We start from the raw sequence: 14,076 nt of genomic DNA, 5'->3' as shown, positions 1-14,076 counted from the left end.
CCTCCTCTCCTTTCCTTTCCCTTCCTCCCTCCCTCCCTCCCTTCCTTCCTTCCTTCCTTCCTTCCTTCCTTCCTTCCTTCCTTTAATAAAAGAGGCATTTAGAGCTTCAAGAAAATATTTGTCTGAGGCAGAGATGAGATTAAAGTGTTCCTGAGCACTCTAACAATAAAAACACTTCTTTCTAGTGAGGTTGTTTATGTTAATGAATCAGAGCATTTTAAATGTCACATAATTCCTTAGAAAAGCTTAATTTATTCTATTCACAGGCTTATCGTGATACTTTATGTGTCTTATCTGCAAACACTTATCTAAGGTAATTGTAATTGTTATACTGTATTCAGTTATTAAATAACTATTGCAATATCAAATGGATGTAATTGTTTTAAAGTCATACTATATTCAGTTATTAAATAATTATTATACTATCAAATGAATGTACATTAAACCACCATTTTGATTAAGAAAGGAGACATGAGCCAATCTTAGATGTTCTCTTAAAAAAAAAAAACTGAATGTGTTGTTCTTAGACATCTCTTTTCTGTGTTTGGACTTGTTTTGGAGATATTTCTATTTGAATTAACTCAAACTTTAAATCAATTTAGATTAATTTTAACATATGACTAGAATTTAAAGTCCATAAACAGAAGTAAGCTAACGTTTTATTTTGGCAATCCTTTTTCTTTTAACTGTCAGAGAAAACATAATTATTTGGTTTTCTGTGTATTCATGAAATAGTTTCTCTGCATTTATTGTTAAAACCATTTGCTGTATCACATTTTTTTGATGGTTTAAAGACGTCACTAACTTCACTGGCATAAACAAGTGAGAAAAACATAACTCACACATTGCAACAGGACATGAGAAGTAGATTGTGAAGAAAACTTCCTTATGAGGGAAATCTTAAATTACATTTTATACTTATTGATATATGATTAAATTTGATGTATTAATGAGATTTATTTTTTAGGACAGTTTCAAATTTACAGAGTAATTGTGAAGATAGTATAGAGAGTTTCCATGAGTCCCATACCCCATGCTTATATTTTCAGTAAACAGTTTCATATGGTTGTTAGAAGGGCTTAATAGAACTTTATGGTTGAAATGGTTAAATATTATTTGTTGAAATCCAAATCAAAGGGCTTAATAGACCCACTTTTTACTTTGTTCTGATCAAATGGAGCCCAGAGGAGTATGCCTTGAGATTGTAAAAAGAGTGTTTTTAGAGCTCTGAGAACTATTCACATAAGAAGTGCGTGAAGGCACCTGGGATATTTCATAGAATAATAGAAGATTGAGAAGTACATGACAGCTGTCTTCAAATATTTGAGAGAGTGGAGTGTAGGAGAGGACAGACTCAAAGGGACCAAAGGATGGAAGATATTTAGCTCAAAATAAGGAGGTGATTACATTCCTGAAAGTGACAGCCTTGTGTGTGTGTGTGTGTGTGTGTTTGTGTGTGTGTGCACGCGCATGCGCGCGCACCTATGGGCAGAGGAATTTTTTAAATTACAAAATAATACATGCATATAGTAATACATACAGATGAAATAATATTTCAAGAAAAAGGCAGTGTTTCTCTCCCTCAGATCTACTCCTTTTTGGTGCTAACGTAAATGGTTTTGTATGTATCATTCTACAAAACATTTCCGAAAACAGTATTTTTATAAAAAATAGAATCAGTATTATTATTATGTAACTTTTTATTTTTAATTAATAACATGTCTTGGATGTCTGCCTAGATCTTCTTCACACTCTGTAGTGGTCTCCATATTTTATTGTTCATCATCACAAGTGATTACCAAGTACTTAGCCATTCTCACATCAGTGGGCGTTAAGGTTATATTTATCTTTTTGTCATAACAACCAATGCTAAGAGTAATGAACATATCTGTACATATTTCTTTGCATACTTATTTTAGTGTTTAGAATATTTGAAATGGGACTGCTAGACCATAATGTATGAATATTTATAATCTGATAAATACTGAGAAGTTATGCTGAGAGTGTCCATTTTCTTGCATCTCCATGAATACCAGTATTATCAAACTTTAAACACTTTCTGACAGACTTAAAAAAAAGGAACTGATTTTATCAGTCTTTACCAGTGAAGTTGTACATCTTTTAAATGTGTGTGGCATATTTATATTTCTTGAACATTTGAAAATTGATGTGTGGGATATTTTATATTATAGACAGTAACCTTTTGCCTATTACATGTATATAACATCTCTTCTAGGTTGTCAGTTTATAGTTTATTAATGGTTTTTGCTTATAGAAGCTTTAAATTTCTATACGGTCACAACTATACATTTCCTGTGTTAATTTGTTGCTTAGAAACACCCACATCAAAATGATTAAATTATTTCCAAATTTTTCTTTCATGATTTTCATTTTTTGCCAAATAAAGAACTATATATTTAAAGCACACAGCACAATGATTTGATACAGATACATTATGAAATGATTACCACCATCAGGTTAATTAACACATCTAACACATCCATCACCTTACAGTTACCTTTCTGTGTGTGAGAACGCTTAAGAGCCACACTCTTAGCAAACTTTATATAATACGGTATTATTAACTGTAGTCACTATGCTGTTCATTAGTTTCTCTGAACTTCTTCATCTTAAAATTAAAGGTTTGTACCCTTTGAGGAACATACCCATTAGCCTCCATTACACAACCCTAGCAACCACCATTCTATTCTGTTTCTGAGTTTGACTTTTTTCTCTTTGTTAGATTCCACGTATAAGTGATACTATAAAGTATTTTTCTTTGGCCTATTTCACATAGCATGATGCTCTCCAGGTTCATCCATGTTACCACAAATGGCAGGATTTCCTTCTTTTTATAAGACCGAATAATATATATGCAATGGAGTATTATTATACACACACACACCACATATTCTTTACCCGTTTGTCCGACAGACACTTATGTTTTTTCTGTATCTTGGCTATTGTGAATAATGCTTCAGTGAACATGGAAGTGCAGATATCACTTCAAAATATGGATTTTGATTCTTTTGGACATATTCCCAAGAATAGGATGGCTGGATCATATGGTAGTTCTATTTTTAATTTTGGAGAGGACCTCTGTACTGTTTTCCATAACACTGTACCAATTTACATTCCCACCAACTATGCATAAGAGTTTCCTTTTCTCTACATCCTCACCAATATTTGTCTTTTGTCTTTTTGATAATAGCCATTGTAATAGGAGCAAGGTGATGTCTCATTGTGGTTTTGAATTGCATTTCCTTATTAGTGATATTGAGCACATTTGCATTTTTTCTGTTCTTCTTTGGAAAAATCTCTCTTCAGGTCCTTTGCCCATTTTTAAATCTGATTATTTATTTATTTTTTGCCATTGAGTTGTATGAGTTCCTTACTTACTTTAGATATTAACCCCTTATCAGATACACACTTTGCAAATATTTTCTTCCATTCCATAGGTTGTCTTTTCATATTGTTGATTGTTTCCTTTGCTGTGCAGAAACTTTTTAGGTGATGTCCTCCTGCTTGTTTATTTTTGCTTTTGTTGCTGATGCTTTTGGTGTCAAATTCAAAAAATCATTGCTAAGACCCCTGTCAAAGCTTTTCCCCTGTTCTTTTTCTCATAGGAGCTTTATGGTTTGAGGTATTAAATTTAAGCCTTTCATCCATTTCAACTTAATCTTTGTGATTGGTGTAAGATAGGAGTTTAATTTCATGGTTTTGCATGTGAATATCCAGTTTTCCAGCCATCATTTATTGAAAACACTATCCTTTTCCCCATTATGTGTTGGTGCCCTTATCAAAGATGAATTGACCTTATTAGCATGGGTTTATTATCGGGCTCTCTCTTCTGTTCCATTGATCCATGTGTCCGTTTTTATTTCTGTACCATACTGTTTTGACTACTATAACTTTGTGATATAGTTTGAAATCAGGAAGTGTAATACCTGTAGCTTCATTCTGCTTCCCTAAGATCATCTTGGAAATTCAGGGTCTTCTGTGGTTCCATATGAATTTCAGGATTGTTCTTTTTATATCTGTGAAAAATCTCATTGGAATTTTGATAGGGATTGCATTGAATCTGTTGATTGCTTTGGGTAGTATGGATATTTTAACATATATCTTCCAAACCAAGAACATAGGATATCTTTCTATTTATTTGTGTTGTCTTCGGTTTCTTTCATTGGTGTCTTACAGTTTTGGTGTAAAGGTCTATCTTCTTCTTGATGAAATGTATTCCTAAGTGCTTTATTGTTTTTGATGCTATTAAAAATGAGATTGCTTTCTAAATTATCTGTTCAGATAGTTCATTGTGATTTCATAGAAATGCAACTGGTTTTTATGTGTTGATTTTGTATTCCACAACTTTATTCATTTATTAGTTTTAACAGTTTTTTTGGTGGAGTCTTTAGGGTTTTCTGCATATAAGATCATGTCATCTGCAAACATAGATAGTTTTACTTCTACTTTTATTGTTATTTTTTATTTCTTTTTCTTGCCTAATTAGGACTTTCCAGTAAAATGCTGGACAGAAATAGTAGGAGTGGGCATCCTTGTCTTTTTCCTGAACCAAGAAGAAAAGCTTTGAGATTTTTCAACACTGAGTGTGAGGTTAGCTTAGGGCTTGTCATATATTATATGCCATTATTATGTTGAGGTACATTCTTTTATACCTAATTTGTTAAGAGTTCTTATCATGGAGGGCTTTTGAATTTTGTCAAATGCCTTTTCTGTGTCTACTGAGATGATCATATGGTTTTTATCTTTCATTCTTTTAATGCAGCATATCACATTTATTGATTTGTATATATTGAACTATCCTAGCATCGCAAAGATAAAAATTCCACCTGCTCATGTTACATAATCCTTTTAATATCATGTTTATTTGGTTTCTAGTATTTGTTGAGGCTTTTTGCATCTATGTTCATCAGGAATATTGGCCTACAATATTCTTTTCTTTTATCATCCTCATCTTCAATATAAGAGAAATGAGGTTAAACATGTCCTTTCCTCTTAAATCTGTTGGAAAAATTTGAGAAAGATTAGCATTAATTCTTGTTTAAATGTTTGGTAGAATTCTCTAGTGAAGTCATCTGGTCCTCCACTTTTTTTTGTTGTTGTTGTTGAGAGATTTTTGATTACTGATTGAATCTCCTTACTAGTTGTGTTTTTTTTTTTCCTTAAGGTTTTATTTATTTATTTTTGAGAAAGAGAGTAGCGGCAGGGGGTGGGGAGAAGCAGAGGGAGAAGGACAAGCAGACTTTGTGCTGAGTGCAGAGCCTGATGCAGGGCTCAATTCCACGGACCTGAGATCTTGAGATGAGCTGAAATCAAGAGTTAAATGCTTGATCCACTGAGCCACCGGATGCCCCTCCTTACTAGTTTTAAGTCTACTTGGATTTTCTATTTCTTCATGCTTCAGTCTTGGTAGGGTGTACATTTTTGGGAATATGTCCTTTCTTCGGGGTATCCACTTGTTGGTGTATAATTATTCATAATAGTCTCTGATGACCCTTTGTATTTTTGTGGTATCAGTTGTAATGTTCCCTCTTTCATTTATGATTTTATTTATTTAAACCTTTTTTTCTTAGTCCACCTAAAGGCTTATCATTTTTGTTTATCTTTTCAAAAAACTAGCTCTTAGTTTCATTGATGTTTTCTATGGTTTCTTGTCTCTGTTTCATTTATTTCTCTTATGATCTCTGTTTCTTCTTTCCTTTTACTAACGTTGGGCTTAGTTTTTTCTTCTTCCAGTTCCTTGAAGTGTATAGTTGTTTACTTGAGATCTTTTTTTCTTAATGTAAGCATTTATCACCTAAAATCCCCTCTTGGAACTTTTGCACCATTATATAAGTTTTGGTATGGTGTGTTTTTATTTTCATTTGTTTCAAGATATATTTTTATTTCCTTTTGATTTCTTCTTTGACTCATCAGTTGTTTAGGATTAGATTGTTTAATTTCCATGTATTGAATGAATAACTTTTTTCATCCCTTCACTTTCACCTTAATGTGTTCTTAAAGCTAAAATGAGTTTCTTGTAGGCAGCATATAATTGTCTTGTTTTTTTATTCATTTAGCCATCTCTGTCTTCTGTGGGAAAATTAAATCCATTTATACTTAAGATAGTTACTGATAGTTAAGGGCTTGTTTTGCCACCTAGGTGTTTTCTGTTTCATAGTTCCTTTCTTCCTCTCATGCTGTCTTCCTTTTCTATGGTGATACATTTTGTTTCCTTTCTCTTAATCTTTTGTGTATCTACTGTAGTTTTTTGCTTTGTGGTTATCATGAGGCTTACATAATACATCTTGTAACAGTCTATTTTAAGCTGATAAAAACTTCAATCACATATAAAAATTCTGCCTTTTACTTACTACCCCCTCCCTTTCTATGTTTTTGATGTTACGATTTATATCTTTTTATATTGGCATCCTTTAACAAATTATTGTGCTATATTTGTTTTAAAATACTTTTTTTTTTACTTTTATATTAGATTTCAGTGATTTACACATCTCTAGTATGACATTAGAATATTTCTAATTTGACTGTATAGTTAACTTTATGGTGAGTTTTATACATTCATCTGTGTTTAGGTTACTGATTAGCATTCTTTCATTTTAGCATGAATAACTCCCTTTAGCATTTCTTGTAAGGCAACTAGTGGTAATGAATTCCCTCAGCTTTTTTTGTTTGAGAAAGTTATTCTTTCATTTCATCTGAAGGACAGCTTTGCTGGGTGAAGTATTCTTAATTGGAAGATCTTTTAATTTGAGCATTTTTTTGAATATATCATCCCATCCTCTCTTGACCTTCAGGGTTTCTACTGAGAAGTGTGTTAATAGCCTTACAGGGGTTCCCTTATATGAGATAATTTGCTGCTTTGACAGATCATTCTTTGTCTTTGGTTTTGACAGTTTTGTTATAATGTGTAGTGAATTTTGGGGGATTAAATTTGTCTTGGCATCTATGAGGCTCATGTACTTGGATATCCATACCTGTCTCCAGATTTGGCAAATTTTCAGCTGATCTTAAATAAGATTTCTGCCCTTTTCCTCTCTCTTCCCCTTCTTAGATGGCCATAATGTAAATATTGTTTCTCCTGATGGTGTTTCATAAATCACCTAAGCTTTTTTCACTCCTTTTCATTCTTTTTCCTTTTCTCTTCTCACTGGATAATTTCAAATTATCAGTCTTCAAGTCCCCAGATTCTTTCTTCTGCTTGATCAGGTCTGCTGTTGATGCTGTATTTGCATTTTTCATTTTCATTCATTGTATTCTTTACCTCTAGAATTTGTCTGATTCTTTTTTTATAACTTCTAGCTCATTATTAAACTTATTTTGTTCATGGATTGTTTTCCTGATTTTATTGTGTTGTCTACATTCTCTGTGGTTCACTGATCTTTCCTAAAACAATTATTTTGAATTCCTTGGCAATTCACTGATCTGTATTTCTGTGGGGCCAGTTACTGGAAAATGATTATGTTCCTTTGGTTGTGTCATGCTTCCTTGATTTTTCACGTTTCTTGTAGCCTTTCATTGATGTCTTCACATTTGATGGAGCAATCACCTCTTTCTGACTTTAGGAACTGGTTTTGTTGAGGAAAGGCATTCACCTGCAGGTGGGTGTATGGAGCCAGCTGGGTAAAGTGTGCTGTTTCCATTCCTGGGGAAAGGCTCAGCAGTGTAGTATCTGTGCAACTTTATCAGCTGAGGTTAGCATCAATGAAGACTGCAGGGGTCCTCAATGACCAAGGCTGTGGCTATCAGTAATGGTGGTGACCTGTTAGGATCTGCAGTGGTGAAGCTGCTGGGGACCACCCAATCTTCTTTCCCCCATGGAGCATGTCATGGTCAATGGGATCCCCCTTGGCACTTGGTTCATCTTATGGATGCCCTTGTGGTAGCGGTGACAGTGTTTTTTGATACTTGGGTACCCATGGAACAACTGTGGGGATTGGAATTCATGTGCTTGCAGAGCAATGACAGCTCTGGGGTCCGACAGCTCGGGGTCCAGGAGCGCCGGCTAGCCCATGGCAGTGCTGGGTCTGGGTCCTGAGACCTGAGCGTCCATGAAGCAGGCACAGAGGCAGGGACAGCAGCACAGGCACTCGTGGAACAGCAGTGGCTTCAGGGTGTGGGGCACTGGCTGGCCCACAGGGGGACAGTGTGAGGACATGGGTATGCGTCAAGTGGCCACAAAGCTGGAGTCTGGGGTGCAGGCAGTCATAGTAACGGTGGGTTTGGGGTTCCAGCTAGCCTGCAGCGGCATTGGTGTCTGTGGAGCAGCTGCAGAGGTTAGAAATGCCAGCATTTGCAGAGCAGCCCCGTCTCTCCATCTGGCGTGCACAGGGCTTGTGTGTGGGGTTGTCGGGGACTGGCAGCCCTGGTTCCAGGGTGGTGCCACAGCAGCTCCGACTTGGGGGTAGTGACCCCGTGTCTTCTTCCCGAGGGTTGCTGGGTGCTTTTGTATTTGAAAAACACCTTTACTTTGCCTTCACGTTAAGTTAATCGTTTGGTTAATAGGTATTTCTGGGTTTTTTTTTTTTTAGCATTTTATACATAATTATTGTTATCTAGCATTGAGCATTACAAATGAGAAATTTTATATAAAGTTTTGCTCTCTGGAAATGTATGGAGTTTGAGATATGCATGTGCCTATGTATGCATGAGTGTGTGTATTTTCTATGTTTGTTAATTCATGGGACATTTTAATCTGAACATTCACATCTTCCTTTACCTCAGAGAATTGTTGGTTCTCTTAATCTTTTGCTTTAGCCTCTCTTTTTTGAACATCTATTCTTGCTCTTTTTCAGATTTATTTCATTTGTGTATTTGCAGATTTGGTTGTGCATTTACATTTTAAATTAGCTACTAGATTTATTTGCATCAGCAGTTATTGTCAGGGCCTGTCCTCCCTCACACACAGCAGCTCACCACAGAATCCTGTGGTGACCAGTACATTTCAAGACAGGTGGGAACCCCCCCACCCCACCCCCTCAGGGCCAAGCTGCAATGGAGACAGGGTAAGTTGATGATTGTACTGCTTTCCTGACAGGCCTTCCCCTGATCAGGCTTAAAAAAAAAAAAAAATCTCTGGATATGTGTGTGCCCTTGAACTCCCTTACCTCTTAGTGTCTTACTTGAACTGTGTTACTTTTCTCTCTAACCCCAAAATGCATATTAGAAGAAAGCCTCTGCATGTAAAACCAAAGTCTTCCATCTTCTCAATGGAACAATGAAACAGGCAGTCCATACCTCTTGTACGAGTCTAACATGCAGGCTAAGAGGAGAAGAACAACATTGACACTATTCAGGCTGTGTTCACTGCACGGTGCCTAGAGCTCAGTAGGTCCATTAACTTTTGTAGAACTAAAAATACTTATATGCTTTACCCATCACTTTTCTTCTAGAAATTTATCCTTAAGAAATGCTCAAGGATGCTCAGAGTTTTATGTACAAGGATGTTTGTGGTACTTAGAGTCTTAAAAAATGAAAGCAACTTAGAAGTCCAGCAGTACTTATCTAAAGCTGTGTATATACTGTACATGGTTGAATATTTAATAGAAAGTATTTTTCTTTAAATCCTTCTAGAGGTACAATCTCCAGCAATCAGTAAAACCTGTTTCATCTTAATCAAAGCATGGCTTTTTTATATACTTTACATAGGATAACTGTAAATCATGCTTTTCAAATTGCTATAATTTTTAGTGATATTATCTGATATTTTTTATTGTACTGAGTAGTTTAGAGAGAATCAAAATTTTTAAACCTAAGAACAAATAAATGAAGTTTATGTATATGTGATCGTAATGGACATTCAGTAAATAATGTTTTTTATTCCAGAAAACAGCTCCTTGAACATGGCGAGGTAAAGCTTTCATTTTAATCTCTGCTCTATTTGTGTATTAAATTCTAGTTCAAGGATAATTCATAAAGGTACCTCCTTGCTGCTTATGCACTGTCAGCAGTGGTTCAGCTTTGGTAATAAATGCTGATCCTTCCCATGTTTTCATCTGCTTTTTTGAATAGTAGTAAGGATTTCTGAAAAACAGAAGGTTCATTTATGACCATGGAGCATAATTAAATTACTTTCATTTTATTCATTCATTCTTTTATTCGTTCAACAATAAAAGCATTAATTCCTAGCCCACTGAGCCAGTCAGCTTCAGCCCATCAGGGCAGACATCCATGGCCCTGTGACTGGTGGTCTTCGGCCACACCCAGACTTGATGGTCAATCAGTTACAATCTTAGAGTGTTATAGGTTACAGAAGATGGTATAGCAGTGTTCTGCCCTCAGATAATTTTTCAACAGAGACAAGAAACAAATAAGACAACATTTTATATGGTGCTAAATTATTTTGTGGCATATGAAGAGAAAACTCAGCAGGGGCTGGAAATATGATTTCCTAAGTAATAGCACTTTGAGTCATAAGGGTCAAATTTACAGGAGAGGGCAACTGAATTTGGACTTAATAAAAACAGCCTATAATGATAACAGATATTTTTTAATAGTTACTATATGCCATGTACTGTGCTGTTTTAATTCTCATTATGATTCCCATTTTGCAAATAAGAAAATTATGTTAATTAGATGAAAGTAGCTGTCAACAGAGACAAACGCTGACTTAACTCAGTTAAGGTTGATTCTTTGCTCACATAAAGTTAAAACCAGGGGTTCCTGGTTAGTGAGTGGTCCTCCCAACAAACTGATTGAGGAACCCAGACTCCTTCCATTTATAGCTCAGCCATCTGCAGGTTGTAGCTTCTGAGGTCCATGTGCTTATCTGCATCAAGGCAGCCAAGGAGAGAGAACAGGGAAGACTCTGCCCTGGAGGATTGATGGGCTTGTCTGCATCAAGGCAGCAAAGGAGAGGGAACAGGGGAGATCACGCACCGGAGCTTCTGTAAGGGCCAGGCCTGGAGATGGAAATGTGAACTTCCAGTCCTCAGCCGGGGCTCAGGCACATGGCCACACCTGACTGCAGGCACCTGGGAAATGCAGTCTAGCTACATGTCTAAGAAGAAAAGCAAAGCGGTCTTGACCATGGAATAGAGACCCACAGAAATGGAATGGTTTTCCTCAGGTCTGCCACTAATTTATAGTAAAGCTTGCCTTTGAACGCTCGCAGGCCACTTCCAGTGCCTTCAAAGCAGTAGTCAGCACTTAACAGCTTCCTGTGTGCAGGGCATTTGGGGAAGTGATTTACATACAGTTAAAATTTCATTCGCACAACAACCCGTTGAGGTAAGTACAGTTATTTTGTAAATTTTACAGGTGAAAGAAAACCGTGGCATGGAGAAGTTGAGTAACGTAGGGTGACAAAGCTGAAGGGACCTTAGCTCTGTGGAACCAAGGCCTGTGAACCTAGGCCATGTAGCTGCAGGGTCCATGCTGTTAATCATTCACCACACGCTGCCACCTAACGGAACTGCACTCAGGCAAATCAATCCTGTCACATCGCCAGTTTTACTTAGCAGTGCACATTCATACTTTATACTTTATCATATGGTATTTAAAACCCACTGCTTTTTATTTATTTATTTTAAACCCACTGCTTTTTAGAAACACAGTATTCCTTCATTTTCTGCCCTCCTTTCTCATATTAACTTTGCTTTCTTATTGTCTTTTATTTCTCCATTTATCCTTATTTTGCCTGTTTTAGTTTTTTCTATTCTGTATACTAATCAGTTCAATCTTTATTATGTGCCTATTGTACACCAGGTCCCTGCTTTTGTGGAATTTAATGTGTAGTGGAGGAAGCAAGCAACATTAACAGATACTTATATGTGCCTTGACAAAGGAAGTAGGTAGAAAAGTGCAGAAAAAAGTGATTACATCTGTGTGAAGGAAATGGGGTAGTTAAGGACACAATTTTTTTAAAAATGACCTTAGAGGAGGAATTTAACAAGGTCAAAGCGTGTGCATATACAAAGAAGGTAATACATTATGTTCAGAGCTACAGGCAAATCAGGATTGCTGATGCATTGAAAAGGCAAGAAGTAACAGAAAATGACACAGGTTCAGACTATGGTGACTTTATATGGAAAGAAGCTGGACTCTATCCTGGGCTTTGTTGTTAAGCAAGAGATGGCATAATCAGATCTGAGTTGTAGATATTTTTGTCCTGTTGGCAGTAAAGAGGATGGCTTTTTAGAAGGTAATCAGAGTTTGGGGAAATTACTTCTTTTGAAAAATGGATTAAGTGATATATGTTGGGGGTCTGTACACTTCCACATTCTCAGACTGATAGAACCATGTGGTTGAATAGTTTATTGTCTGGAGAGGAAGCATAGTGTAGTGGTTAAAGACACAGACTTGGGACCTGGCTGGCCCCAGATCCCTGCTCTTCCACTTACTGGCTGTATGATCGTAGCCAAGTTACATCAGATCCCTGTTCTTCCACTTACTGGCTGTATGATCGTAGCCAAGTTACATTACATCTTTTTGGGAACAACCAAAACAACAACAGGAACAACAATACGTGTCTCATATGGTAGCGATGGGACTAAATGAGTTATATATAAGATACTTACAATAATGCCTAGTATTAAGTCAAACACTGTGTAAATGCCTACTTTTTAAAAATTTATTTATTTATTATAATAATTTTTTATTATGTTATGTTAGTCACCATACAGTATATCCTTAGTTTTTGATGTAGTGTTCTATGATTAATTATTTGCATATAACACCCAGTGCACCATGCAATATGTGCCCTCCTTAATACCTATCAACAGTCTCCCACCCCCCCTCCCCTCTGAAGCCCTCAGTTTGTTTCCCAGAGTCCATAGTCTCTCATGGTTCATTCCACCTTCTGTTTATCCCCCCTTCATTCTTCCCTTCCTTCTCCTACCGATCTTCCTCCTGTTTCTTATGTTCCATAAAGAGTGAAACCATATGATAATTGTCTTTCTCTGCTTGACTTATTTCACTTAACATAATCTCCTCCAGTCCCATCCATGTTGCTGCAAATGTTGGGTAATCATTCTTTCTGATGAAATGCCCACTTTTAAATTTGTGTGCCTTCTGGACCAAGACCTCAGGGGCTCCAGTTGATACTGTGCCTTCTGTTAACCATGCCAGTGAAGGGTATCTCCACCATATTCCCAAGATGTCTTCACCACTGTTGTGGGAGGTAGTTTTGACAGGGACAGTCTGCCATTTGGACTTGTTTTCTACACTTAGTCTTTGTTTTCTTTATGCTTGAGAGCTGCTACCTTACAGTCTACCCAGTTGGACTCACTTATTCCAGGGGCGGGTAGTGAACAGTTTCCTGAGCTTCTCTTCTTTCCTTGCTTCCAGCCTCTAAAAGATGTTGTGAGGATTGTCCTAGTAATTTTTATGTGGAAAGAGGTACTAACAAATGGACAGGAGGGTACATATAGTACACAATTTTGGACTGTGCTTTTGGACTGTAGCCTTCTGTCTCCTACTTGGTAGTTAAAAAGAAAGCTATTTGATAGAATAGGAGATAAATAACTATGGCAAGAAAGCTCCATGGAAAGTCAGTGGCCTGTGAGTGGAAGAGTAGTTAGAGCATGTGGATAACAATAGCAAACAAACAGAAGTGGTGCCATTTGGAGTGGTCGTTCCATGTCATTCCCCCACAAAAACGTTATGCAGGGAAGATAAGAAAATGGGGGGCATCTTTCAGTCTCCATATGAAAACAGAGTCCTTTCAGCCATTAGATGATAGGGGAAAGTCAAGAAGAATTATTACTTTGGATTTCATTCTTGTTATATGAGAAGTTGGTGCTAACGTAGAAGTGATGGGGAAAAAAATGTAGAGTACAAGTAATAGGATTTCGGAGAGACGATGATAGTCTCATCTTGTGGCTCAGAATAACCAAAGGAAGGCATATTTAGGAAAAGTCAGATGTACACTTGTATGAATTAGACCACGTCTATGGTAGTCTGTTTTTAGAGGCCACGTTTTAACAAAACATGGGCAATCTGTACCATGTCCAGAGCAAGGCAACCAGAATTATGACACCACAGAACTAATGATCCAAGTTTCTGAATATTTAGCTTAAAAACAAAGTTTTCTAAGGGTGAAGGTGGGATTAGTGCAAAGTC

The 14,076-nt window shown here is 36.6% G+C and overlaps 1 protein-coding gene across 6 annotated transcripts in view; it reads left to right on the top strand.

The window, feature by feature from the left end:
* The window catches only part of DPY19L2 (dpy-19 like 2), an 87,368-nt gene that overhangs the window by 56,919 nt on the left and 16,373 nt on the right, over positions 1 to 14,076 (top strand). For 4 of the 6 annotated variants that reach the window (XM_034670379.1, XM_034670369.1, XM_034670362.1 and 1 more), the window contains 2 exons: positions 267 to 313; positions 9,841 to 9,865. The exons of the other annotated variants lie outside the window; for them this stretch is intronic. In XM_034670379.1, coding sequence (XP_034526270.1) covers positions 267 to 313; positions 9,841 to 9,865 — 72 coding nt within the window. The remainder of the gene's footprint in view (positions 1 to 266; positions 314 to 9,840; positions 9,866 to 14,076) is intronic. 6 annotated transcript variants of the gene reach the window in all.

The sequence above is a fragment of the Ailuropoda melanoleuca genome, chromosome 1 (assembly GCF_002007445.2).
Source record: "Ailuropoda melanoleuca isolate Jingjing chromosome 1, ASM200744v2, whole genome shotgun sequence".
Classification (NCBI taxonomy): Eukaryota; Metazoa; Chordata; class Mammalia; order Carnivora; family Ursidae; genus Ailuropoda; species Ailuropoda melanoleuca.
This window is presented reverse-complemented; position numbering and strand designations above follow the sequence as displayed.